The following is a 25,550-nucleotide window of genomic DNA, read 5'->3' as shown; positions in this document are numbered from 1 at the left end:
GGAAAAAAATCCATAAAACAAGATGAACACTTAATTTTTAGAGAGGTCTTAAGGTGCATACGTGGACCAAAAATCACATTTGGCCTACCCCAGTCAAATGCTTCTGACCTTAATCCCTCTTCCACCACATTAGTTTGTATTTTGGAAGGATTCGGGAACAATCTATCATTTTAATTCCTAAAAAAAAAAAACCCTATACAACAGGATGGTAAAGAGAACTCACAGAACTGGGACCTGTGAAAGCTAACATGATCTTGCTGAATTTTAAGCAGAAATACAGTCCATGGATGCAGACTTAATTAATGACACTTCCATGCTTCCTGTGGGATTCAGATGCCACATACACAAACAATGCAAAAATAAAATAATTTTTCTCTCTGCATAATCTCATTCAAAATAGATTGCTCCCCCTCCCCCAAGTATACAAGAAGCATTTTAAGGCTCCTTAATTTTAGGCAGCTAAATCAGGTTTCAGATTTTAAAAGTGACAGACCTTAGTAGCTGAAGGCTCTCGGGATCTGATAATAGGTTCCTCAAATACTTTTTTGTATGAAGATAATGAACCAAGTATTCCAGGATTTACATACTCTATTAACGTATAAAATTCTTGCAGATCATTTTGTACTGGTGTACCTTGGAAAATAAAAGAAAATTCTATATGAATTTGCTTCCGAGAAAAGGCCCTTTATCAAGAATTACATTTTATTCTGCAGAAAAATAAAAGATGCACCCAACAATTCTATTTTCTTTTTATTAGCATTACTGTGAAAGGTTTGGGGTGGTTTTGAATTACAGTTCTCATAATTCCCCAGCTAGAATCCTGACTAGGAAATCCTGAAAATTGTAGCCCCAAAAGGGAATTTCCTTGCTTTAGATAAAATGCTTAATTGAAGCAAACATTTATTTTAATTACATTTACTCACCAGTCAGGATGATTTTCTTCTCACAAGACAGGCTGACGAGGGCATTGTTTGTCTTAATCGCACTGTTTTTCAAGCGATGCCCCTCATCACAGATGATCAGACTGAAGTCTGTCTTCTGAATTTGGTCCAAAGACCGTAAAAGCATCTCATAACTAATGACCAGGACGGAATAAAGAGGCGAGTTGATGAACTCTTCCACTTTGTGATCCTGCATATTGTACAGAATTATAATACTTTTGAGGACAGACAGGGAACAAAAATGCACATCACTGTAAATGTTTATTGACCTAATCAACACACTGTTCATTTTTGGAAACTACCTCCCCAAGATGGAGTGATAGCTATTAGCTAAGTTTTTAAAAGTGATTGGGAATGTGAAAGGCTGTTGCACCCCAACCAGAATTCATCTTGCACTCAACACCTGCCAGGAATCCAAAAGTAGTTGTAAGACAGTTTACTGAGAAAAATACATATAAAAAGAAAAAGGCAAAGGCAAAATCCAATAGGTAATGCGAAAAATAGTCAACAAGTCATAAGCCAAACCAGACTGGCAATAGGAAAAAACACTCCAAAGGTGGTAATTCAAACAGTCCAAATCTGTTCCATAAAACAAGGTACAGGAAAACCAGAATCAAAAGATGAGCATTTAACCAGGAAAACAAGACTCAAAACATAAACATAATTTAAACATAAGCAAGACTATAGAACCTTTTTAAAACATGAATCTAAACTCCCAAGATCTTACTCAAAATATGACCTGGAAACAAGAGCCTCACTGCTTTGCAGCATTGCCTGATCTGAATTCTAAAGGAAACAATTCTCTGAGGTGAGTCCACAAGCCATGAAGTCATGCCTGTGACCTTGACTGCCTTGCCTGTGGGATTTCTCACACTGCTGTCTCTCATGGAGTTTCTGTGACTTCTTAATTTGCTTGCTTCTTCCCTAAGATGAAGTCTGAGATTTCTGCTGACTGCAGGTGTGTTTTCAGGCAAACTTTCTCGCCCATCCAACTCTTTATCTGGGGATGCTATGAGATGACTAGGCGAAAAGTCTTTGTCAGCCGGTGCATTTCCCTGTCTGCTGGATTCTGAGGCAGTTTCACTTTCAAGCCCGTTCTCACAGACAGGATCTAAACTCACCTCATTTCCCTCATTGATAAACCCATCCACTCTCTCAGGCCCTCGAATAACAATCCCCTTATCATCATCAGCTGGCTGAACTACAACAAAGACTTCTTAAGGATAAATAGGTCTTTATCAGATTTTTTTAAAAATATTGTGGAATAGCAACTCCCCCCCCCCCCCCCCCCCAAATCATATTTGCTGTTCTTCGATCCTTCCCTGATATATACTTCATTTTTTCTGGTATTTTCTAGTTTTTCTCTTGCACACCTCATGAAAATTTTCACTTGTCTCTCCATTACTTCTACCCAACCCACAGCACCAACACCTTTATCATGGTGAGTGCCTTCTGACTTCGCTGCCTTTTTTCTTCTTTGCCGGAATTACACTAAAGTAGCACTGTCATGTCCACATAGTGTTAGAACACTGCTATATTATAGTTGGGGAGAAAGAAAAAGAGAAATAAGGTAATTTTGGTCTGTGGGTATGCATGGTGGATGGACACCTTCCAGTTTCCTTACTCTTTTTTTCTTGGGATGACTGTTTGAGTAAGAACAGCTGACCTATTTTAACGATGCTTTCAAAAATGATGGAAATTTTTAGAGCTGAAAAAGTATGATTTTATAGGAGGGGAAATGGTGACAAAATGGTGATTTCATACAAAAACATTCCTTGGCTGTCAACAAAAAATGTGTCAATTTCAGATTGAAACCCTTGTCTGAAAAGCTTCTTGTCAACTAATGGTGACCTGATGCCTTGGTGCTCCTTCCAAGATCATTTTTGAATTTTAAGGATGAAAAAGAACAGTGAAAGGCAGTCCTGTTTGTGGGTTACTCAGGGGTGAGACACAGGAATCCCATAGCCCTATTTTGCTGAACTGAAGCTCATTATTCCTCAGTCCTATGTTGGATATGATGATGAAAACTGCATTCCAACAATATCCAGACAACCATCTCAAAGGTATCTTCTTAGAAAATATGGGAATGAGGATGTTGGACTAGACAGGCATTTGGTATGTGCACCAATAAATATTTCTCTTATTCTCTCTCCCACAGACTCTCTCCATAATGTAATCACAAAAATTGTACTTGTTCTAACTGCAGAGCAGCTCAATGCAGGAGGAGGGCACTATTGTGCTCCATTTCTCAGACAATTCAACACTAGCTATTAAGAGATCGCAAACAGTGAAAGGAAAATGGGAGGATTGATCACAGGAAATGTGCCATCACCGTGCCACTTCTGCTGTGAAGGAACAAAGAAAGATAAACGGCTCTGTTTTTTCATATTCACAATTGTTGAGCCTTTCAATTCAGGTTCTGGAGTTGTTCAACTTCACTACCAATATGCCACAATATACAATATTAACTGTAGATTATATCATCCCACATGATGATGCAGGAAAAAAAATTGTAATGGCAATAAGAAAAATAGTTCAAACAATATGTAATTCAAACATCAACATAAGGTGTGCCTACACTGTAGAATTAATGCAATTTGGCACCATTTTGATCACTATAGCCCAATGCTATGGAATCATGAGAGTTGTAGACACACACACACACACAGCAGATAGATATATATATATATCTGCAATGAAAACAATTCTCAAACTTCCTAAGTTCACAGCAGCAAAAATAGAAATAAATACTAAGGGACTACTTAATAGTAACAGAGGGCAGTTAAATGCTATTTCTCACCTGATCAACCAAGAACACCTTGATTCTTTCATTACCCAACCATTTCTGGAATTCCTTCCCCCAGTTCTTCACCAGGCTTCCAGGGGTGACTATTAATGCCTGTTTTAATATAGGTTTGCATCCATACGGTCCTTGACGCAGGAGAGTCCAGATGAGTGAAATGCACTGCAGGGTTTTTCCTAAACCCATTTCATCTGCAAGAATAGCTCCAAATCTACTGCTGACTCTGGGAGGAAAATATAATTATATTGTTCACACGTCTTAGAAGAAACCTTGATAATTATCTGCTCACCAGTCTTAGCAAATCAGTATTTTTACACTATATACATCCATTGCAAAATATTAAATTTTAAGATGACTCACTCCTGTCTGCCTTACTGACAGTGTTGTCCCAGGAGCTATTGGATGACATGTCCTTGAGGCCCTGTGCAGTTGATGACTTATGCAACAAACCAACATTAGCAAAAGTCATGGTTTACTGTGATATGCATATGTATCCACTATATTAATCCGCATTCTCATGTTTTGCCCCTTACTTGTAAAATTACTAACAAAGGTACTAACCCTGTCCACTCATTCACCAGTTATTCAATAAAATTTTGATTCCATTTGTTTCTATAGCAGACAGATAAACAATTTGGATTAATACAATAATCCAGTCTCTGGAACACCCTTCCAAGAGAAATAAGATAGGCCCCATCCCTCCCCTCCCTTCGTAAGAGCTTGAAGACCTGGTGGTTTCAACAAGCCTTTGAAAATGACCAGTTCTAACTCAGCCCCACACATTGTCTAATACGGCCTTATTCTTCCTACCAGTTACCCAGATTCTTTCCTCTAATCGGCCCCGGAATGAACAGCCACAGACCCGTACCTAATATTATTGTTGCCTCCCATATCATTGCATTTCATTCCCGGGGGCCCTAGAATTTTTGGGCTTGCACAAATCTTGGCCCGTCCTTTTAAGTTTTTAATTGCCTTGAACAGGCAGGATTACTTTTAATTTATGTGTGTTATGGCGACAATTTTTATGCTTATATTTTGTTTGTTAATCTTATGGTTATGTTGTTTTTACTCTGTATGTTTTGTGATGTTACTTGGGAACCGCTCTGAGTCCCCTCAGGGAGATGGAGCGGAATATAAATAAAGTATTATTATTATCTTTGATTACAGTTGACCACTGTCTTAAATGTCTCCATGTTAATAATGATGATTGAAAAGTGTCCATCCCTCTCTATTTTTTAACTAAGAATAGTAAATGAACCACAATCAACTAAACCTCTATGCACAATTAGAAAAGTTGAGCCTATTGCTTTAATGTTGTTGTTGTGTCTTTAAGTGTTCCAACTTACAATCACCTTAAAGTGAACCCTATCATAAGGTTTTCTGTGGCTGAGAGTGTGTGACTCTCCAAGGTAATCCAGCATGTTTCCATGGCCAAGCAGGCAATGGACCCTTGATGTCCAGAGTCATGGTCTGAGGTCAAAACACAAAGCAACACTGGCTCTCTTTACCTTATGGCTTTCCAAAGTCGACATCCTGATCAATTTCAAAACCAGATGTACCACATGTATATTCAATCCACTAGTTCAGTGGCTCCCAACCTTTTTTTGACGAGGGACCACTTCACTAGGAACCATCTTGACCAGGGACCACTATCCAAAATTAGCACCAATCAGTTTTTGGTCAACTTTAGATTTGGTTTGGTTATTTGGGGTGCCAATTCAGAAAACAGCATTGGATAGACCACATCAGCTCTAGTTTCAGAGACAGAACATATGCCATCCAGTAGTAATCATCTGTTCACCCACAGAAAGCCATATTTAATAATCTAGAGCTGATGTGGTAGTAATAATCTTTTGTGGGTAGTCATCCTCACCTCCCTTCTGACATACCCGTTACCTCGGCACTATTAGAGGGTTTCACGAAACCAGTTGATCTCATTGTCGCATGGTTTTGAGGCAACCGTGTAGCAATGGTGAGGCCGCAGACCATATTTTCGTTCTTGCAGACCACTGGTGGTCCACAGACCACAGGTTAGGAACCACTGCTCTAGTTGCTATAATTTAGGAAGGTAACTATTATGGAATACAATATACCACATTGCCTACCCTTAATCAACGAGTTGAAAATAGAACCTGCTAATAGTTGCTTTAGTCTTAGTAGGTCACATTTTTGAGTACAGCCAGCAGCCACATTTTTAACTACAGCCAGTCCTCCACATTTGCACATCAGAAACTACAGTATTCCCTTTACTGTTACCTATGTTTACTTGATTCAAATCTAAATCAAATGGGCATAAAGTTTCTAATTTAAGCAAAAGCTCTCAAGATTCATGAGAATGACTACCCACGAAAAAAAAAACTGGAGAGTGTTTGCTATCCAAATCTGAATCATTATCTCTGTTCTGTCTTTTTCATCACAGCCTAGTAATTTGTGGCTAAAAGTCCAAATTAGATTACAGAGATTAATGCAGTAAATTGCATATAACTGTTAGTAACATTTACAAAATTCCTTAATTTCAGCCAAGACCTTACTCATGAACTCCCCCATTAATATATAATATGTTGAATGTAACTGAAGTGAGTAAGCTGCTTCTCTGAAGGTCGGATTTGCTGGGGAGAATCCGCTGCATTATTCATTAATAGAAACTTCCTGCTGCAGCTGCTCTGAGTGCAATTCAATAGAATTGTCTGTTGGGGTTACACTAGGGTCAACTGACCAGCTGTTTGTGCCCTCTAGATGAGCTAAAGGTATTTTTAAACCCTCACTAGAAATAGATTTCCAATAAACTAATATTTTTAAAATATTCTTTTAAAACATTTTTAAAGTTTGCTCATAGGTAAAAGAGGAGAAATCTCAGTGGCCTCCAACACAGCTACAGTATCTAAAATTGTCTTTAAGCTCAGGGACTAACATATTGGTTTACCACTATACTCACTCCAAGGTCACTGCTGAAAATAGCATCTCTATGGCCAGTTGTCTTCTCCTCGGCTGTAAGATGTACAACAGAAGTATCCCCAAGGCCCTCCAGATGTTGATAGATCCCAGCTCTCATCCAACATGAGCAATCATTATGATAGGAGTCACAGTCCAATAACATCTAGAGGGCCCCAAGTTCCTTCCTAATTACTATAGACTTACAATTCAATGTGATATGAGATGGGCTTAGAATGACAGGAAGAGGTTGGTTAACAGCCAAAAACCACCCCTCCCAAAAAAACCAAACCCAAACAAACAGATGGAAGTAATGTTAAATAATTTGCTGTAGTATAAATTTGCTACTATTACGAATTGTAATGTAAATATCAAATATGCAGGATGTATTTTCATTCACTGGACAAAATTTGGCACAAATACCCAATACACCCAAATTTGAATATTAGTGGGGTTGGGCGAGGGGTTGATTTTGTCAATTGGGAGTTGTAGTTGCTGGGATTTATAGTTCACCTAAAATCAAAGAGCATTCTGAACTCCAACGATGGAATTTAACCAAACTTGGCACACAGAAGTCCCACGACCAACAGAAAATACTGGAAGGGTTTGGTGGGCACTGACCTTGAGTTTGGGAGTTATAGTTCACCTAGATCCAGAGAGCACTGTGGACTCAAACAATGATGGGTCTGGATATAACTTGGCACAAATACTCAATATGCCCAAATGTGGTGTTTGAGGAAAATAGATCTTGACATTTGGGAGTTGTAGTTGCTGAGATGAACCACCAAAGAGCATTCTGAACCCCATCACTGATAGAATTGGCCCAAACTTCCCACTCAGAACCCCCATGACCAACACAACATACTGTGTTTTCTGATGGTGTTTGGCGACCCCTGTAACACCCCCTAGCGACCCCCTCAGGGGTCCCGACCCCCAGGTTGAGAACCACTGGGTTAAAGCACTGAGCTCCTGAGCTTGTTGACCAAAAGATCGCAGGTTCGAATCCTGGGAGCAGCGTGAGCTTCCGCTGTCAGGCCCAGCTTCTGCAAACCTAGCAGTTTGAAAACATGCAAAAGTGAGTAGATCAATAGGTAGATCTGGCGGGAAGGTAATGGCGCTCCATGTAGTCATGCTGGCCACATGACCTTGGAGGTGACTACAGACAACGCAGGCTCTTTGGCTTAGAAATGGAGATGAGTGCCACACCCCAGAGTCGGACACAACTGGACTTCATGTCAGGGGAAAACCTTTATATTTATATTTATGACATTTTCTACCAGTTCATCCAGACTTCAGAAAAGTGGTTGGACCAGAAGTGACCAGCATATGTTGGCTGGGATGTCCTGGAATCCCCAGTTCAGAAATTTAAGAATTTGAAAAACAGAAAAAGTAAAATCTGGATTAACAGATTTTGAAGATACTTGCTATTTGAAGGTAAGGTAAAGGTTTCCCTTGACATTAAGTCTAGTTGCGTCCAACTCTAGGGGGTGGTGCTCATCTCCATTTCTAAGGTGAAGAGCTGGCATTGTCCGTAGACACCTCCAGGGTCATGTGGCCAGCATGACTGCATGGAGTGCCTTTACCTTCCTGCAGAAGTGGTACCTATTGATCTACTCACATTTGCATTATTTCAAATTGCTAGGTTGGCAGAAGCTGGGGCTAACAGCACACCCCGCTCCCCAGATCCAAACCACCAACCTTTGGTTAGCAAGTTCAGCAGCTCAGTGGTTTAACCCAATGCGTCACCAGCAGCCCCCTTGCTATTCTAAAGGACTGATAAAAATATGAAGATGTTGTGTCCATTATTAACATTTCTCTGCACATTGGGCTAAGCGATGGAAAAAGTTGAGATTTAGACCGCAGGAGATTCTAATTTTGCTCAGACAATTAAGAGTACAAATTGATCATTCTCTCACCTCATTCCCATCACGCATTCATAAAGAAATGTAATTCCTTCTCGCTGATGCGGACGAAGATGATTCACAAGGTAAGGGTCAACAACAACATCCACAACAGGCAAACCGTGCTTATTGAACATCCGCTGGTGTTGAGGAGATGGGCGTGGCATAACAAGGGAATCTTAAAATTTCAAACATGGGCATCACAAAATGCAGATCTATTGTTTATTCATTAAAAGCTACTAGCTTTCTATGAGAGAAAGTAAAACTAAAAGAAGTGTGCTAAGTCCCAAGAAATAGTTTCCAACTTATAGTTTTGATTTTGGAAAGTAAATGATTTTTTTACAATGCACAATAAACATATCAGGGATATGTGTCTTAACTGGCAATGGAAGGATATCTGAATATTCTATTCTATATGGGAATAAGTCCAGTAATGATAAATGGGCTGTTGTTCCAAAATCTATTGTGCTGACCAAATCATTTTCCTAACTAATAAATACCGAGCACAGCAGCATATAATTGTTCAAAATCCTGGGTGTGGTTCCATAAAACTGTGAACTTTTCTATCTGATCCCATATTCTAGGAATCAAAAATTCTATTTTATGACAATTAAGGGGAATTCAAAGACTACCGTACTTATAAAACAAGTTTCAATCCTTCACAAAACAAAATTGGTTCATAATGTGGCAGGAATGGCTTTTCCTTAGTAAGGTAACTTCCCGCGATCCATGGATGAATATAAAAGCTACTGTCCCATCATTTGTGTCCCTGCTGTAAACAAGATAGAACCTTGTTCATTTAATCAGACAGGAATATTTTTCAGTGAACTTATTAATTGTCTCTTGCTTGCTATTTGCTTGTTCAACTCCTATTGACTTTATCAGAGATCACATGTAGCTGTGATCCATTAACAGTATTCAAGCAGATATATACTGAATAGGGTCAGAACAAATATGTATAGACCTTTGGTACTTGATCAGTTTCTTCAGAAGAGGGTGATATGGAAGTAAGGATTAGAAATATATGCAGATTAAAGCAGATAAACAATGAAAATCCTCACCTGGTGCACTCGGATCATGACGTGGTTTACAGTTCTGGGAGCCTGGAAGTGAATTTCCTTTACTGTTGGCTTCGCTGACATTTCTGAATGGGTTACTGAAAGGCTTCAAAGGAGCTTGTGGCAAAGTCCAAGCATGCTCTGTGCTTCCTACACCAGACTGAAAACACTTGCCACTTCTGAAGTCCTCTTCCAGAATTATTCCCATCACTTCAATTTCTTTTCCTCCAATCATCAGAGTTTGACCTTCACCAAGATCTTCCAAGTCTTTGACTTTGTATCCACTGCCTACAAGAGTTCAAAAATGTTAAACTTAAATAAAATAAAATTATGACATAGACAACAATAAACCTGTTAAATGTTAACAGGTAAAAAGACTGGCACCCCAGATCTAAGGTTTATGGACACACCCTTCAAAATATGGATTACGGCTCATGTGGCCTCCAGATGGTTTTGAACTCCAGTTCCCAGCTTTCATCAACATTGGCAGGCAAGGGCTGATGAAAGTCTCATCACAATAATATCTGGAGAGCTACAAAAGTCCCACCCTTGCTCTGAATTAAAATTTTAAAAATGTCTTCTGTAGCTCGGTGGAAGAATGCATGTTTTCATACAGAAAACCCCAAGTTCAATCCTTCCATCTCCAGAAAAGGCTTATAAAGCCCTCAGTCTGAAACTCTGAAGAGTTTCTGTCAGACAGTATCAGCATTACATTACCCTCCAATTGTTCTAATTTGGCAGAGACACTCCAGAGAGTGATGGGAGTCGCAGTTCTAGCATATCTGGAGGTCATCACATTGGAAAAGCTCACTCAGGATGATGTTGAATATTGGAAGCCTCCTCCCCTGGTTGGCTGCATCTCGATATCTAATGCTCCCACGTGTTTATAGTACACTCTAACAAAAATTCACAAAATTCAGCAACTGATTCAGTTTGAAGTACTGCCATGGATTTATTACACTCACCTTTATATCACCAGGCTAATTCCCATCTGCTTCTCTGCCAAAGACACTTCTCAAAGGGTTGATTAAACAAGTTAATGAGTAATTCTTGAAAACTATGTGTCTACTTCACCAGTTGCTTTGACAACACAATACAGCAAATGTTGGTCTTAGAATATTATTATTATTATTAAACTTTATGTGTACCCCGCTAGCATCTCCCGAAGGACTCGATGCGGCTTACAAAGGCCAAGGCCTCAACACAACAACAGCAAACAATAACAACACGATGCAAAGCAAATTAAAAACATAAGCAATAACAAAACATTACATTATTATGCAATAAAACCAGGGCCAGGCCATTGATGGGTACAGGTTAAAAAGAATAATGTACAACTACAGTCTTGTGTTTGTTCGCAGTTACAATGATTGGGAAAACAATAAAGACTCTTCCAGGAGGGAACACAACATAATATATGCCATAACCGTAATAAATGTGTTAGATCTAAATCCAATTGATACTCTGAGAGTAGCTCTACTGAATCAATAGCAATCACATAAATGTTGATTTACCACGCATATATCTGTTCCAGATGGTCTCAAAACTGGATTTAAGAGCTTTAGTGTTTAAAGGTCTTCTTTGTTGTTTCCTGGAGTGAAAAGCCCTATCTATTCTTTATTGTTTTCTGCAACTAATATGGCTATCCTCTGGAAATTGTTACTGTGAATGGTAACACTGCTTATTTACATATATTTATTTGCTTTGCTTACTTTACATACATATTTAAGTCACAAAGTTTAATGAGCTGCACTTTTTTGCATGCAGCTGTCATCTAATCCAATTTTTCATACATATCTATGATGTATCTTTATTTTATTCAAACACATATTCGGCGTCAAGGGCTTAATTCTGGGCACCACAGTGACATTCTCATTGGCATTACCTCTTCCAATGTCCTTGCCTTCCAGGTCCTTCAAGGTCACTGACTTGCCCTTCGCAATAAGAACAGCATCACCTTCCCACTTCTTGTGTTTTTTCTTTGAAGCCTTGCACCACACAACACTGAAGTATTTTGCAAGGCAACTCTGCTCTTTTTGGAGCCCTGGGACATCTGTTGTCACTGGAGCTGTGGAAGCAAAGATGAGACACACAAAACAGAAGAGACAGACTTTCAGTGGGTCCTTCAGCTGAATCATGACTCCAAAACTGCAAGTGAAAATGAGAGCAAGGGGAATGCTAAGCCAACTTTCATGTCCCAAAAGCTCCAAAAACATTCCCATTTTGGACTGAAGCTCCTAGCATTCCCAGCCTGTAAGAGAATACTAAGACAACTGTTCTCTTCTCCCTTCTACTTCAAATGGGCCATTTGTTTGATGTTTACAGCAGTTTACAGCACCTTCAGGTTTCTATACTTTTATGGTGAAATAGTAAATTGTCAGGACTCGGTTTCCTAGCCTTGGATGTTGGCGCAAAAAACCGGACTCCTGACATGGAGAACTGATAAGGAATTGCAGCTGGTGGCCTTGGGAGGGGCCGTTGGTGGTTTGGCGGGGAATATTGCGCGGGATCTTTGCCCGGCGGGAAGAGGGGATTCGAATGTGGGGGAGGGTATATAAGGGTTGACTTGCGTCTGTGTGCCAATCCTGGCTTTCATTGTGTATATGCATCCAGTAGTAAAAGTTTCCTGTTTGATCACGGATTGGCGTCCTGTGTCATTTCTGGGAGCGGCTGCTGTGAGCTTACATTAAGCCAGGATTCTTCGGTGCCATCCCACGGCTGTGGTGAGGTACCCCTATGCAACAGGAGGAAGATCCAACGGAGGGGGGAGAGCCAGCATCCCCTTTCGAGAATGCGGAAGAGGAGCTGGAGAGAGTGAATGCCTTAGCTTCGTCGACTGCGTATGCCCAGCCCAACGGAGTCACACAGAGGCGAGTGAAGGGGGCAGGGGCAGCGACGAGAGAAAGCAGCGGGCTAGAGTTTCCCTCCCCGCAGAGATTGGATTTCTTGGAGGAAAAGATGGCATCAATGGAGACCACCCTCGCGATGATGTCAAAGGTGATGGAGCGGCTGGCCCCCCTGTTAGAGGAACCACCACCCCGAGGGGAATCGATGTGGAGTGCGGGGGAGAGGAGTGACCGGGGACCCGGGGCACGTCCTAAAGCGCAGACGAGTTGGAGGGCCGCTGCGGAGAGCGATGAGGAGGAGGAACGACCCCGGGGACTGGCGTCCCAGCAGACGTTCCTGGTGCCCCCGGCTGGAGCCGGGCGCGGCACAGGGCGTCAGGAATTGCCCCCGGAGCCGAGAGGGCTCCAGGGAGGGCCACCGCGAGCGGAGAACCGGAAGAGGCAGCCCCTTCTATACCAACCCAGGAGGGAGGAGCTGAGGATCGAGTTCGGAGGAGAAGCCGGGAACCTCGCATACTTCCTGACTATGGTGAGGGGATATCTAGAAGATAATGCCCTTACCTTCGGGTCAGAGGCAAGCAGGGTGCGAGCAGTGGGCGCAGCACTGAGAGGGGGAGCAGCGGAGTGGTACGTCCAGCTCCACGCCAGGCACGACCCATGTTTGGGATCCACAAGGCGATTCCTGGCTGCGATGGAGGCGCGCTTCAGGGATCCGCTCGAGAGGGTCCGGGCGAGGGAAAAGCTGCAGACGATAACCCAAGGACATCGCTCCGTGTCCGAGTACGTGGAGGAATTCCGGTTGAGGGCAGAGAAGGTCCCAGAATGGTCCAACACCACCAAAGTCCAGATATTCAAAGAGGGCCTGCGGAAAGAAATCTTGACCTGGGCGCTTCATCGCGACGATCCGGAGGAGATAGGCGGATGGATTGAGCTGGCCGGCCGCATCGAGACGACCTTGGCACAGGTCAAGAGGCATCAAGGAGCGGCGCCGCAGCAGACGAGAGCAAAGGAGGAGAGTCGGAGGACGGAGAGAGGCATGGTCGGGAAGGCCCCAACCGGAGGGCCCAAGGAGCAGAGGGGCGGCTGTTATGTATGCGGTCGCCTAGGCCATCGGGCTGCCGAATGTCGACAAAGGAAAGGGGGAGAGTCCCATTTCCCAAAGTTCAAACCGGCTGCAGGGAAGAGAGCGGAGGAGAGCCCCCCTTCTAGGGCCCCAGTGAGAGATCTGGTGAGTCACAGCCCAGGAATGCTAGTGTTCCCGATCAGGCTAGAAGGGGAGGGGAAGTGGGCCAGCTGCAAAGCTCTCATGGATTGCGGCTGCTCAAGGAACATTATGGCCCCAGAATTAGCAGACGAACTGAAATGCGAGAAAACCCCCTTGCAGAGCCCCATAGCATTCTCGCAGCTAGATGGGTCAGTGGTGGCCGGAGCCCCGGCGCGATTTGAAGTGAGAGAAGTGAGATGTAAAGTGGGGAGCTGGGAAGGCAGCATAACCTTTGTAGTATCCCCTATGGCTACTTACAATGTAATACTGGGGATGCCATGGTTAAAGGAAGCCAACCCACAGATCAATTGGAGGGAAGGCAGCATAACGTTCCAGAGCGAAGAAAGGGGAAAATGTTGCAAGGGGGAAGAAAACGCGGCGGGTGGGAACCAGGAAATCCCCCCTGAGTACAGGGACTTTGAGGATGTATTCGACGAGAAGGAGGCGGACCAGCTTCCCCCTCCTAGGAGGGTCGAAGTAAAGATTGAACTCAATGAGGATGCTAAGTTGCCTAGGAGTAAATTGTACTCCATGTCGGTCAAGGAGATGGAGGAACTGAGAAAATATATTGAAAAAACTTGGCCCGAGGGTTTATAAGGCCATCCGAATCACCCTTGGGAGCCCCAGTGCTGTTTAGGCACAAAAAGGACGGTTCGTTGAGACTATGTGTGGACTATAGGGGGCTGAATGCAGTGAGCACCACCAACAACTACCCCATGCCACTAACCAAGGACTTGCTATCGAGGTTGTCAGAAGCAAGGGTGTTCACGAAAATTGACTTGATCGAGGCCTATCACAAGTTGCGCATAAGGCCTGAGGACAGATGGAAAACGGCGTTTGCCTGTGCGCTCGGCCATTTTGAATATTTAATTTGTCCGTTCGGACTCAAAGGCTCTGGATCAGCATTTATGCAAATGATTAATGAGGTGTTACACCCATTATTGTATCGCGGGGTGTTTTGCTTTGTGGATGATGTAATTGTGTTTACCCGGGATAGACAATCCCATGTCAAATTGGTGAGAGAGGTGCTCCAGAAATTAAGGGAGGCAAAATTGTTTGCAAAGCTATCAAAATGTGAGTTCAATAAGGAACAGATAGACTTCCTGGGGTACCGGATATCCAAGGGAGGGATAGCAATGGATCCGGCAAAGGTGGAGGATGTCAGGGGGTGGAGCCCTCCCCAAACGCGCAAACAGTTGCAATCATTCCTCGGATTTGCAAATTTCTACCGGGGGTGCATAGAGGACTTTGCGCAGATAACATTGCCCTTAACTGAACTACTCAAAACGAAGGGAAAGGGGGAAACGGTGAAAGTGCGGTCCCCGGGAGCGAAACTAAATTGGTCAGCAGAGTGCCAAAAAGCTTTTGAAGAACTGAAACGCAGGTTCACTGAGGAGCCGGTATTAATCCACCCCAATTTGACCAAACCATTCATAATCCATTGTGATGCATCAGATTGGGCTTACGGGGCGGCTCTGATGCAAAGGGACCCAGAAGGGGGGTTGAAACCCTGCGGGTTCATCTCAAAAAAGTTCAGCGAAACCGAACGGAACTGGCCGGTGTGGGAGAAGGAGGCTCTGTCAGTGGTGAGGGCTCTAGAAACGTGGAGGCACCTATTAGAGGGAAGCGGCATCCCCTTTGAAGTGTGGACCGATCATAAAAATTTACAGTACCTCACCTCACCCAGGCAATTGTCAGCAAAGCAAATAAGATGGGCTCAGTATTTCAGTAGATTTGATTTCAAGCTGCGTTTCCAAAAGGGAAAACAAAATGTGGTCGCAGACACGTTGTCAAGAATGCCGGAGGATGAAGGGAGGGGGCGAAGCACGAAGGGGAGCGTATTCTCAGAACGGCAGTGGGGCATGGCAGTGCAAACACGAGCACAACCGGAACGCAGCCAGAGGCTGGTGGGGGTTGAGAGCAAAGACGGAGGATGGGAGGAGGAGATAAGGCAGGCATGCAGGGAGGATGAGTGGCTGGAAAGAAATAAGGAAAAGGTGGAATGGAAGGATGGGTTGGGATTTGTACATAGGAAGTTATACATCCCAGGCAACCTGAGGGAAAGAATGATGATCAGATGCCACGGCAATAAGGGAGCAGGACACTGGGAAGTGACGAAAACCCTGAAAATGTTGGCACGTCAGTGTTGGTGGCCAGGGATGAGGAAAGACACCCAAATGTATGTATCCCGGTGCAATGCGTGTGCACAGAGCAAGGCAACCCCACAAAAACCAACGGGGTTATTGCAGAAGGTGGCAGAACCATCACAACCGTGGAGGGTGATTGCTATGGACTTTGTGGGCGAACTCCCAATTAGCCGAGGTCAACGTTACATATGGACGGTAATGGATCTGTTCTCAAAGCAAGCGCATTTCATAGCGCTGCCTAAATTGCCATCTGCAGAGAAATTGGCTGAGCTGTTTATCAAACATGTCTATCGATTACATGGTTGTCCAGACCAGGTGATTAGTGACCGAGGGGTGCAATTCACGGCCCGGTTCTGGGAAGAATTCATGCAGTTGATGGGGGTGGAAAGGACCCTGAGTTCGGCGTTCCATCCCATGACCAATGGGGGAGTCGAACGCACACAACAGACATTGGGGCTGTTCCTAAGGACATACACAAACCAATGCCAGACCGATTGGGCCGATTTACTCCCGTTTGCAGAAATTGCGTATAATGGAGCCTGTCACGCATCCACAGGGAAGTCCCCCTTTGAAGTAGTGTACGGCATGGAAGTAACCCCTTTACCCAAACTGCCGAGTTGGGGGGAAGAGCTGGGGGGAAAGGAAGGATGGCCGGACAAAATGAAGGCGAACTGGGAGGAGGTGGCAAAATCACTACGAGAGGCCCAACGAAAATATAAACTGTTTGCAGATCGTAAAAGGAGGGAGGGTGATAGGTTGGAGGAGGGGGATTTAGTGTGGCTGAGCACAAAAAACCTCAAGCTAAATACCCCCTCTCGGAAATTGTCTCCCAAATTTATTGGTCCCTTCAGAATTTCTAGCAAAATAAATGAAGTGACATATACCTTGAAACTCCCTAAGGCGTTGGGGAAGGTACACCCAACATTCCATTGTAATTTGCTAAAAAAGTACCAAGGCCCGCTGGACAAAGAAGGGACATAATGGTGACATGTGTTTCCCTTCCAGGAAGAAGAAGAGGTGGAGGGGGACGTTATGTCAGGACTCGGTTTCCTGGCCTTGGATGTTGGCGCAAAAAACCGGACTCCTGACATGGAGAACTGATAAGGAATTGCAGCTGGTGGCCTTGGGAGGGGCCGTTGGTGGTTTGGCGGGGAATATTGCGCGGGATCTTTGCCCAGCGGGAAGAGGGGATTCGAATGTGGGGGAGGGTATATAAGGGTTGACTTGCGTCTGTGTGCCAATCCTGGCTTTCATTGTGTATATGCATCCAGTAGTAAAAGTTTCCTGTTTGATCACGGATTGGCGTCCTGTGTCATTTCTGGGAGCGGCTGCTGTGAGCTTACAGTAAATAATAAAGTTGCACCTATCCAGAAGGCAAGGGTTAACCACTCTACAGTTGGCCCTCCACATTCATGGGTATTGGGGGAGGGGGGGGGACTTCATGAAAATAGGAAAACAATGTGAAATTGAAAATAATATTTTTTTTACCCGAGAGAACACCTTTATGTGAATATTTAGATCCTCCAGGGTAACTTTAGAAGTTGGGGATCTAGAAGTTCCTAGAGATCATATAGTAATCAAATCTGTGAATAATCAAATCTGCAAAGATTAAACCCACAAATATGGAGGGCCAAATGTATATTGTATCATCATCAAGCAGGGATTCAAATCCTATTTTCTGGAGTCATAGGCCCTATCTACACTGCCATTATAATGAAGATTGAACTGCATTATATTGTCAGTGTAGTCCTATAGGAGCCCACGGTGGCACAGGGGGTTAAATTGCTGAGCTGCTGAATTTTCTGACTGAAAGGTCGGCGGTTCAAATCCCGGGAGCGGGGTGAGCTCCCGCTGTTAGCCCCAGTTTCTGCCAACCTAGCAGTTCGAAAACATGCAAATGTGAGTAGATCAATAGGTACCACTTCAGTGGGAAGGAAATGGCACTCCATGTAGTCATGCTGGCCACATTACCTTGGAGGTATCTATGGACAATGCTGGTCCTATAATCCAGTTCGGTGCAGTTAAACTGCATTTTGTGAGTCTACACTGATCATATATTGCAGTTCAATTCAGCACTAAAACCACTCACCATGCTGGCTCTCCAAATTGCTCATCTTTAATAATGTATGTCTATTTTACTTTTTGAACTAGCATGTAAAGATGTCTATGTTAAACATAAAAACAACTAAAATAACAATAAATAATGAATCAGGATTGTAGATTTCTGAGTCTGTTTTGTTTAAACCTAATGTGAGCTTTAATGTAATCTGCCTTTGTTCACTGAAGATTATATCAAGAAAGATTCCCAAACTAATTGTTGAAGTCCACACAAATATTAAGGAAGTTTAATATTATGAATACTTAAAATGTAATATTTATGAATGCTTAATATTTAATCTTCGCACATTCCTGGCAATCTACTTCAGTTCAACTTCTTTGCCTGATTGGTTTCATCTTTGGTTGCCTGGGGCATTCTCTGACTATCTTGCATAATATTAATTCACAACAAGCAGTGATTTTCCCCTCAATCCTTTTCTGTTATTTTCTTCCCTTTTTCTGAAACATCATCCATTACAAAAAAAAAAAACAACAAAAAAACCCCTACACATATTTCCTGCAGCAGATCAGAAACATAGTATATTCCAGTACTCTCTGTCTCTGTGATTTAAGAGTAATTGCCTGTTTAAAATGTGTGGGATTACTTTAAAGAAGAAGTCAGAAAGATTATTCATATTTTTGAGCATTTTTATGTGTTATGCAGGAGTGATTACTTGCAGACAAGCCAAAGACATTCTGGAACAAGAAGTCTTAATCTTTTCAAACCACCTTACATAAACCCAATTTACATAAATGCAATCCATTCAATAATTCAAGTAGGGAAATAATAAGAAAGGCCAAATATAGCTGGAATTGTGCAGAGGTACTCATGTGTATCAAGAAATTTATGCTCTGTCCCCATAGAGTCTCTTCTTTGCATTCTGGGATCTCACTTTGGTACAGGGTAAAAATCAAATTTCCAGAGCTCTGTAATCTAAATTCCAGATGTGCGCGCACACTCACTGAAAATGGATTTTGAAATATGGTGCTTATTTCGTAATTTTGCACTGAAGTAGTAAGGAAATACCAGTCATAATGGATTAAGTATTTCATTTCAACTGCAAAACACTTTTAATACTCTATGGGATGGAGAATGAAATTTGTGCACTGTATCTCTATATTCGATATTTCGTTTTCTTAGTTACTCTTTTATGTATGCTGTGATGTTTCAGCTAATTATAATGGACTAAATAAATTTAGTAATAAATTTGATCTCTGGAGCAAGGATGGGCAAACTTCGGCCCTCCAGGTGTTTTGGACTTCAACTCCCACAATTCCTAACAGCTGAGAGTTGAAGTCCAAAACACCTGGAGGGCCGAAGTTTGCCCATCCCTGCTCTACACCTTCATCAAACCACTCTAATTGTGCAGTGTAAATATATCCATGGATTTCTGATTTGCAATTATTTAACAGTAGCAGCTACAAAATTACCTCTTCTTCACCTTCTTATAAATTGTACTACCAAAAGGCGGAAAGCTTCAGGTGACCAGGAATTGACTTTTATGTAGAAGGACCTTGAGCTTTGTTTAGATATTCAAGACATGCTACAATATGTTTTGTTCTTCTGGTGCTAACACATGATAATGCTATAAAACAGTGGTTCTCAACCTGGGGTCCCCAGATGTTTTTGGCCTTCAACTCCTAGAAATCCTAACAGCTGGTAAACTGGCTGGGATTTCTGGGAGATGTAGGCCAAAAACATCTGGGGACCCCAGGTTGAGAACCACTGCTGTAAGATATACATGATATACAGAACTAGCCTTTTGTCTAATGGGGTCCAAAAACAATTCTGCCCTGGCTATCCCAATCCAGTAGGATAGTCAGGGGGCCCCCAAACAATTCTGGGCCTCCAAAACAATTCTGCCCTGACTATCCCAATCCAGTGATCAAACTCAGTCCTCACAATTCACTATAGGACCCTGGTGTCCTATAGCTAGTTGTATGGATATAGGACACCAGGTGTGAAGCTTTCCATGGCGATGCCAGTAGTAGATGGGCTTCCAAAGTTTGTACAGTTGCCTCTTCACATTTGTGGGTTGAACTTTTGCAGCTCTGACTATGTGCAAACTTGATTAGTAGGAATCTCTAAGCCAGTAGTTCTCAACCTGTGGGTCCCCAGGCGTTTTGGCCTACAACTCCCAGAAATCCCAGCCAGCTATTAGGATTTCTGGGAGTTGAAGGCTAAAACATCTGGGGACCCACAGGTTGAGAACCACTGCTCTAAGCTCTCAGGATGACTCTGTAGTCAACATCTGCTGAAAGCTGACTATGACAGTTGAAGAGATTACGAACTGCATTAAATTTATTGTGTAGATTGTGTATGGGCAAACTTTGACCCTCCAGATGTTTTGGATTTTAACTTCCATAACTCTGTTAGGAGTTGTGGAGTCGAAGTCCAAAACACCTGGAGGGACATCGTTTGCCCATGCCTGGTGTAGATGCACTCTTTAATAGCATCCATACCTTACGACCAGTAAACTATCCCTATTTAACCTAGAGCCCTTCCACACAGCTCTATATTCCAGAATATAAATGCAGAAAATCCCACAATATCTGCTTTGAATTGGGTTATCTGAGTCCATACTCAGATAATGTGGGGTTTTCTGCCTTGATTCTGGGATATAGGGCTGTGCGGAAGGGCCCCTATTTAATACTTTCCCTAACTTCAGTGAATCTTGACAGCTCAGAAACTGTTTCTTTGTCACCTCCTTTCTCTTGCCTGGCCACAATATACACGGCCTCAGTCCTAAAAAGAATTCCATTTGTGTAACGAATTGCTTCATAGTGCTACTGAGCTACTGTGCAATTTGGATTCAAATTGCAAGAAAAGAGAGTCTATCTAAACATTATAAAAAAAATCCTGATAATAACAGTAGAATATGCTGCCCCGGAGTGTGATGGAGGCTCCTTCTCTAGAGGTTTTTAAACTGAGGCTGGATGTCCACCTGTCAGAATTGCTGTGACTGTGTATTCCTGAGAGGCAGGAGTTTGGACTCGATGGTCCTTAGAGTTTCTTGCAATTCTATGACTTATATTCAAGAGTAATTTTGTTGGCCCTGCAGAATAATACAACAAAATCCACAAAACAGCGATATTAGGCCAACTAAAAAGGGCACAATACATCATGGAAATATATGTTTCACTGATGTCTTATCAGAAATTATACAGGAAAAGAAAAGTGACAACAATAAAGTCACAATCTTTTGTCTCAGGTATTACTCCTGTTATCAGTTAAGATGGCACTGAGGGATATCAATACCAGCAGAGGCCATTCTCTTTCTTGGCCATGTGGGGACCAATGACAAAGATCAATAATATACGGGCAACAAATTTCAAATCCATTAGTTGTTGCAAAGTAGCTTCCACTGAGATCCAGGCTAATTCTGTTCTGTGCCGGGTTGATTGCCACTTATGAATTTCTCATGTCTTTTCACTGTTACACCTGGAAAACCCTCTAGATACTATATGGGTAAAACCTGACAGTTGTATTCCAAATGAAAGAGTTTTGCCTTTCTTGGAGGTAGAAGCCTCAAAGAGTGAAAGCTAAGCTAAGCTAAGATAAATTATGCAAGAGTAAGGGGCAACAGAGATTGGAAAGCTCGCTTTTGGAATACAACTTGCCAAGCTGATGAGATTCTGGGTGCCACAGAACAAAACTATAAAATTTCCACATTCAATGAGAGAGCTGTCTGAAGGCATTACCTACAGTATATATGGTCATTCTCTAGTTGCCTATGACCTCTGATCAATCAAAGTATAAGTTTTCTGGGAAACAGAGGAACGTACTGGCAGGACATGCCAGGAACCAAAGCTGAAGATTTCAGCATGCTTCAATCTTCAGAAAAATTAGCGCACACATCACTGCAAGAAAGGTTCCCTCCCCACTTCCAGACTTTGGCTGCTTCTACTATTCAGTGAAAGGTTATCACCACTATCCATGTAGAGCTTTTTGCTCACATCAATTCTAATTTCACCTTGCCCATTTTACTTGCTCAGAACTCATTACAGAAGAAAAGGATTTTTATTTTCCCTCCTGGTGTGACCTTACTTGGACTCATCTTGCATTGTTGCATGTTCTGTATTGTAATGATTGCTGATTAGTCTTGTGCATTTGTATAGAATCACTATCCATTTCTGTTTGTTTCATTTGTAAGGCCTTGTTTTCAATTTTGAGCACCTCTCCCTAAAATGGGATCCTTTCTGAATGAGCTTTTTTTGTTTTAGGTCCGAAAGAACAAACATATTCAGACCATTGACCAACATGGGCAGCCTTCCCCTCCGTTTTAGGGCTAGAGGAGTGAAAATCGTCACACAGATGGCACATCTACCACTCTTAGCCCACCAAGTTTTATAACGTTTGGGTCATCCCCTGATTTTTTTAAAACATTCCCTCTTTCTCATGCTGGTCCCGCACTCTAACTTCTCCAGGAGCAGCAGCAGGAGGGAAGCAGGGCAGGGAGGCCACCATTTCTTCCTTCCAAATGTCAAAGATGCTCCACACACCACAAACATCGTCCAGTGCCCACTCCTACTATTTCACTTCTTCTTTAACTGGGAGTAATGGGGGCAAATTCCCTTCCCACCATTTTTGGCAATTGCATGGTTTGTCCTTATATCCTTCATTACAACCTGGATTAAAAGCATCAGAGTTACTTAAGATACCACTATTTCTGAGATGTTTCCCCCTCCATCTGCTGTAGAGCACTGAGGTTAAAGATAGGGCTTGAGATACCACTAATTCTAAGGTATTTTCCTCTCCATCTACAGAAGGGTACTGATGTTAAAGATAGGGCTTAAGATACCACTAATTCTGAGATGTTTTCATCTGTAGAAGAGTACTGAGGTTAAAGATAGGGCTTAAGATGCCACTAATTTGGATATGTTTTCTCCTCCATCTGCAGAAGAGTGCTGAGGTTAAAGATAGGGCTGAAGATACCACTAATTCAGAGATGTTTTCTCCTCCATCTGCAGAAGAGTGCTGAGGTTAAAGATTGTACTTAAGATACCACTAATTCTGAGATGTTTTCCTCTCCACCTGCAGAAGAGTACTGAGGTTAAAGATTGGGTTTAAGATACCACTAATTCTGAGATGTTTTCGCCTCCATCTGAAGAGAACTGGGGTTAAAGACTGGTCTTAAGATACACTAGCATGTTTTCCATGGGCCACATGAAGAGCTCCATATGGGCCAAAAAGCAGGTGACAAAAATGTTATTTTCCCCACTTTCCCTTCATTTCACTGTAATTTTTGTACAGGATAGGAGTTTACAGTTTTGTGCCTTCTGAATGAAATAATCAGCATGAAAACATCGATTAAACGGATGAAACAGTTACCAGGCGCATGATTATTGACGGATGTCCTTTGGCTGTTTGAGGGACAGGAGATGGGACAAGTACTTCTAGGGACTCCATGACTCCCCCTCACCAGCTCCACCAGGCATAAGTTGGCTCCACTTCTATGGATACCTTACACTGCATATTATTGTGCAAAGTCAGACTGAACAGAGAGAGGAAAACAGTTTTTCAACAGAAGTCACAGGGTGATATAACAGCGCTTCAAGAGCAGGTTTGGCAAAGTATATTTTCCTGGCTTTCAGAGGTGTTCCTAAACTCCTTCCTCCTCAGGAAAGCTTTAGCTGACTGATGTTGAGATTAGATAGGTGTTAGCTCTGCAGCTGCTGTTTCTATAGATTGGCTTTGTTGTATTAACAACATTTAATGTATTCCAGTTTTTGAAGATGTAATATAGTTATTAAAAGCCAACAGGGTGCAGTGGTTTGGTCTAACATTTTGGAAAACAAATACCTGTGTAAATATATTTTAACTTTATGGCTATGAGATTTGTAGTTTATCTTGTTTTCATACTTTGTAAGCTGATTTAAGTCCAATGCTAGAAGAAAGACAACATATAAATAACATAAAAAAGGAAATTATTACCTTTTAACTCATTATTAGAATTGGCGTAGTTTAGAACATTAAGATCTGGACCATGGCCCTGGAAATTAAAGAATTCAAATCCCAATTCAGCCATGGAAACTTACTGAGTGACCATGAGCAAGTCACGTATTCTCAGCCTCAGAGGAGGCAGTTGGAAGTGCTAGACAAGTGCAAGCTAGTAGCATTACGAAGTGACAGATCATTAAGCATGTCATACTAAAAAGGCAAATCTCAACAAATCTGGCCAAGAAAACTCTGTGATAGGATGGTCATAAATCATAAATTACTTCAAGGTACATAACAAGAATACGGATATTATGATTTAGTGTCACCTGCCAAGAGTTGAGGACAGGCAAAGTGCAAATATTTTAAGCAAATTAATGTCTGCTTTCTGAAAGGTTTTGAGAATGTCTAGAAGGATGAGATGCAAATTTCACCGCTGCAAGACTCTGCTTCTGTCTTCTAAATATTTAAATCATTGGCCTGTCAGGAAACAGGGAAAATTAAGCACCCCTAAACTGTTTAAAAGCTTTATTAAAGCCAATTTCTTTCAAGGTAGAAAGAGCTCAAAAAAGAAAACAGAAAATGCAGGTGGGAGAAAAATAATGCAAGCAATGCTCCCTAAGTGAAGGTAAGAGGGATAAAGGATGAAAGGGCTAAACCAAACAGGATTACCTGCAAGTAATCTTCTCTTTCCTGGGCTCTTATTTTACATGGCAATAGCCTTTTGCACATATCAGACATTGCAGAAGTATTATCTAGAAGGAAGGCCTCTCTGAACAGATGCCAGATTCAAGAGACTTTGAGCAGGAAACTGGTCCAACTGGAAGTGCTAGGCAAGTATAAGCTAGCAGCATTACAAAGTGATAGGCAGATCATTAAGAGGTTCATATTTAAAAGACACCAAGTTTCATCAAGCTGGTGGGATTATGTGCCCAGTCCCATCATCTCATTTATAAGTATGTCTCCATTACATTTTTCATACCATTCACCGTCCAAAGCACTCAAAGAAGAATCCATTATTCCTAAATAGCAAGTCTGTGATGGAAGCTTAGGCATCAAGCTAATAGGTAGTGACTGACCCAGGTAAGTACAGAATCTGAACACGGCCTCAACAATGTGTCCAACACCACATTTGTTCCATTCCACTTCTATTACATTGCTGAACAAAAGGGAGACTTATGACCTCCAGGCCACAGTGGGAACAGCTGGAAAAGGACATCTGTGCTGATAAAGAGGGTAGAGCAACTGTCCTATGAGCAGAAAAATGGGGTTTCCCCCCTTCTGCTTGACCCAATGAAACAGAAGAAGAAATGCCCCAAATGTTTCATCCAATGAAGCAGATCAAGCAAACGTATTTTTCAAACATCATAGGTTTAGACTGCCTCAAGATGCAGAAATAGCAGCCAATTTGTGAAGTCTTAGAACTTAGGCAAACTCATGGAGGGTATTGCGCAAACTCATGGAGAACAAGATTTTTAGCAACTTCTGGTTGTGATGGTTATAAATCATCTCCAGAAAAAAATGGCTCAGTTCAACAGTTATTGGAGGACATGTGAAAGAGTGCTGTTACTCTTGGATGTCTAGGAGTCTGTGCATCAGGCATTCATACATGCATATGGAGGAA

At 42.3% G+C, this 25,550-nt stretch overlaps 1 protein-coding gene across 1 annotated transcript in view; it reads right to left on the bottom strand.

The window, feature by feature from the left end:
- RAD54B (RAD54 homolog B) overlaps window positions 1–25,550 on the bottom strand; it is a 57,123-nt gene that overhangs the window by 9,396 nt on the left and 22,177 nt on the right. Inside the window, exons 4-9 of the mRNA XM_060775610.2 lie at window positions 11,520–11,702; window positions 9,638–9,922; window positions 8,592–8,754; window positions 3,742–3,967; window positions 924–1,131; window positions 494–633 (exon numbers count right to left, since the gene is read on the bottom strand). Of these exons, the coding sequence (XP_060631593.2) occupies window positions 494–633; window positions 924–1,131; window positions 3,742–3,967; window positions 8,592–8,754; window positions 9,638–9,922; window positions 11,520–11,702 (1,205 nt within the window). The remainder of the gene's footprint in view (window positions 1–493; window positions 634–923; window positions 1,132–3,741; window positions 3,968–8,591; window positions 8,755–9,637; window positions 9,923–11,519; window positions 11,703–25,550) is intronic.

This window comes from Anolis sagrei, chromosome 4 (genome assembly GCF_037176765.1).
Source record: "Anolis sagrei isolate rAnoSag1 chromosome 4, rAnoSag1.mat, whole genome shotgun sequence".
Taxonomy (NCBI): domain Eukaryota; kingdom Metazoa; phylum Chordata; class Lepidosauria; order Squamata; family Dactyloidae; genus Anolis; species Anolis sagrei.
Note: the sequence above shows the minus strand (reverse complement) of the source record. Positions and strands in the feature narration are given on the sequence as shown.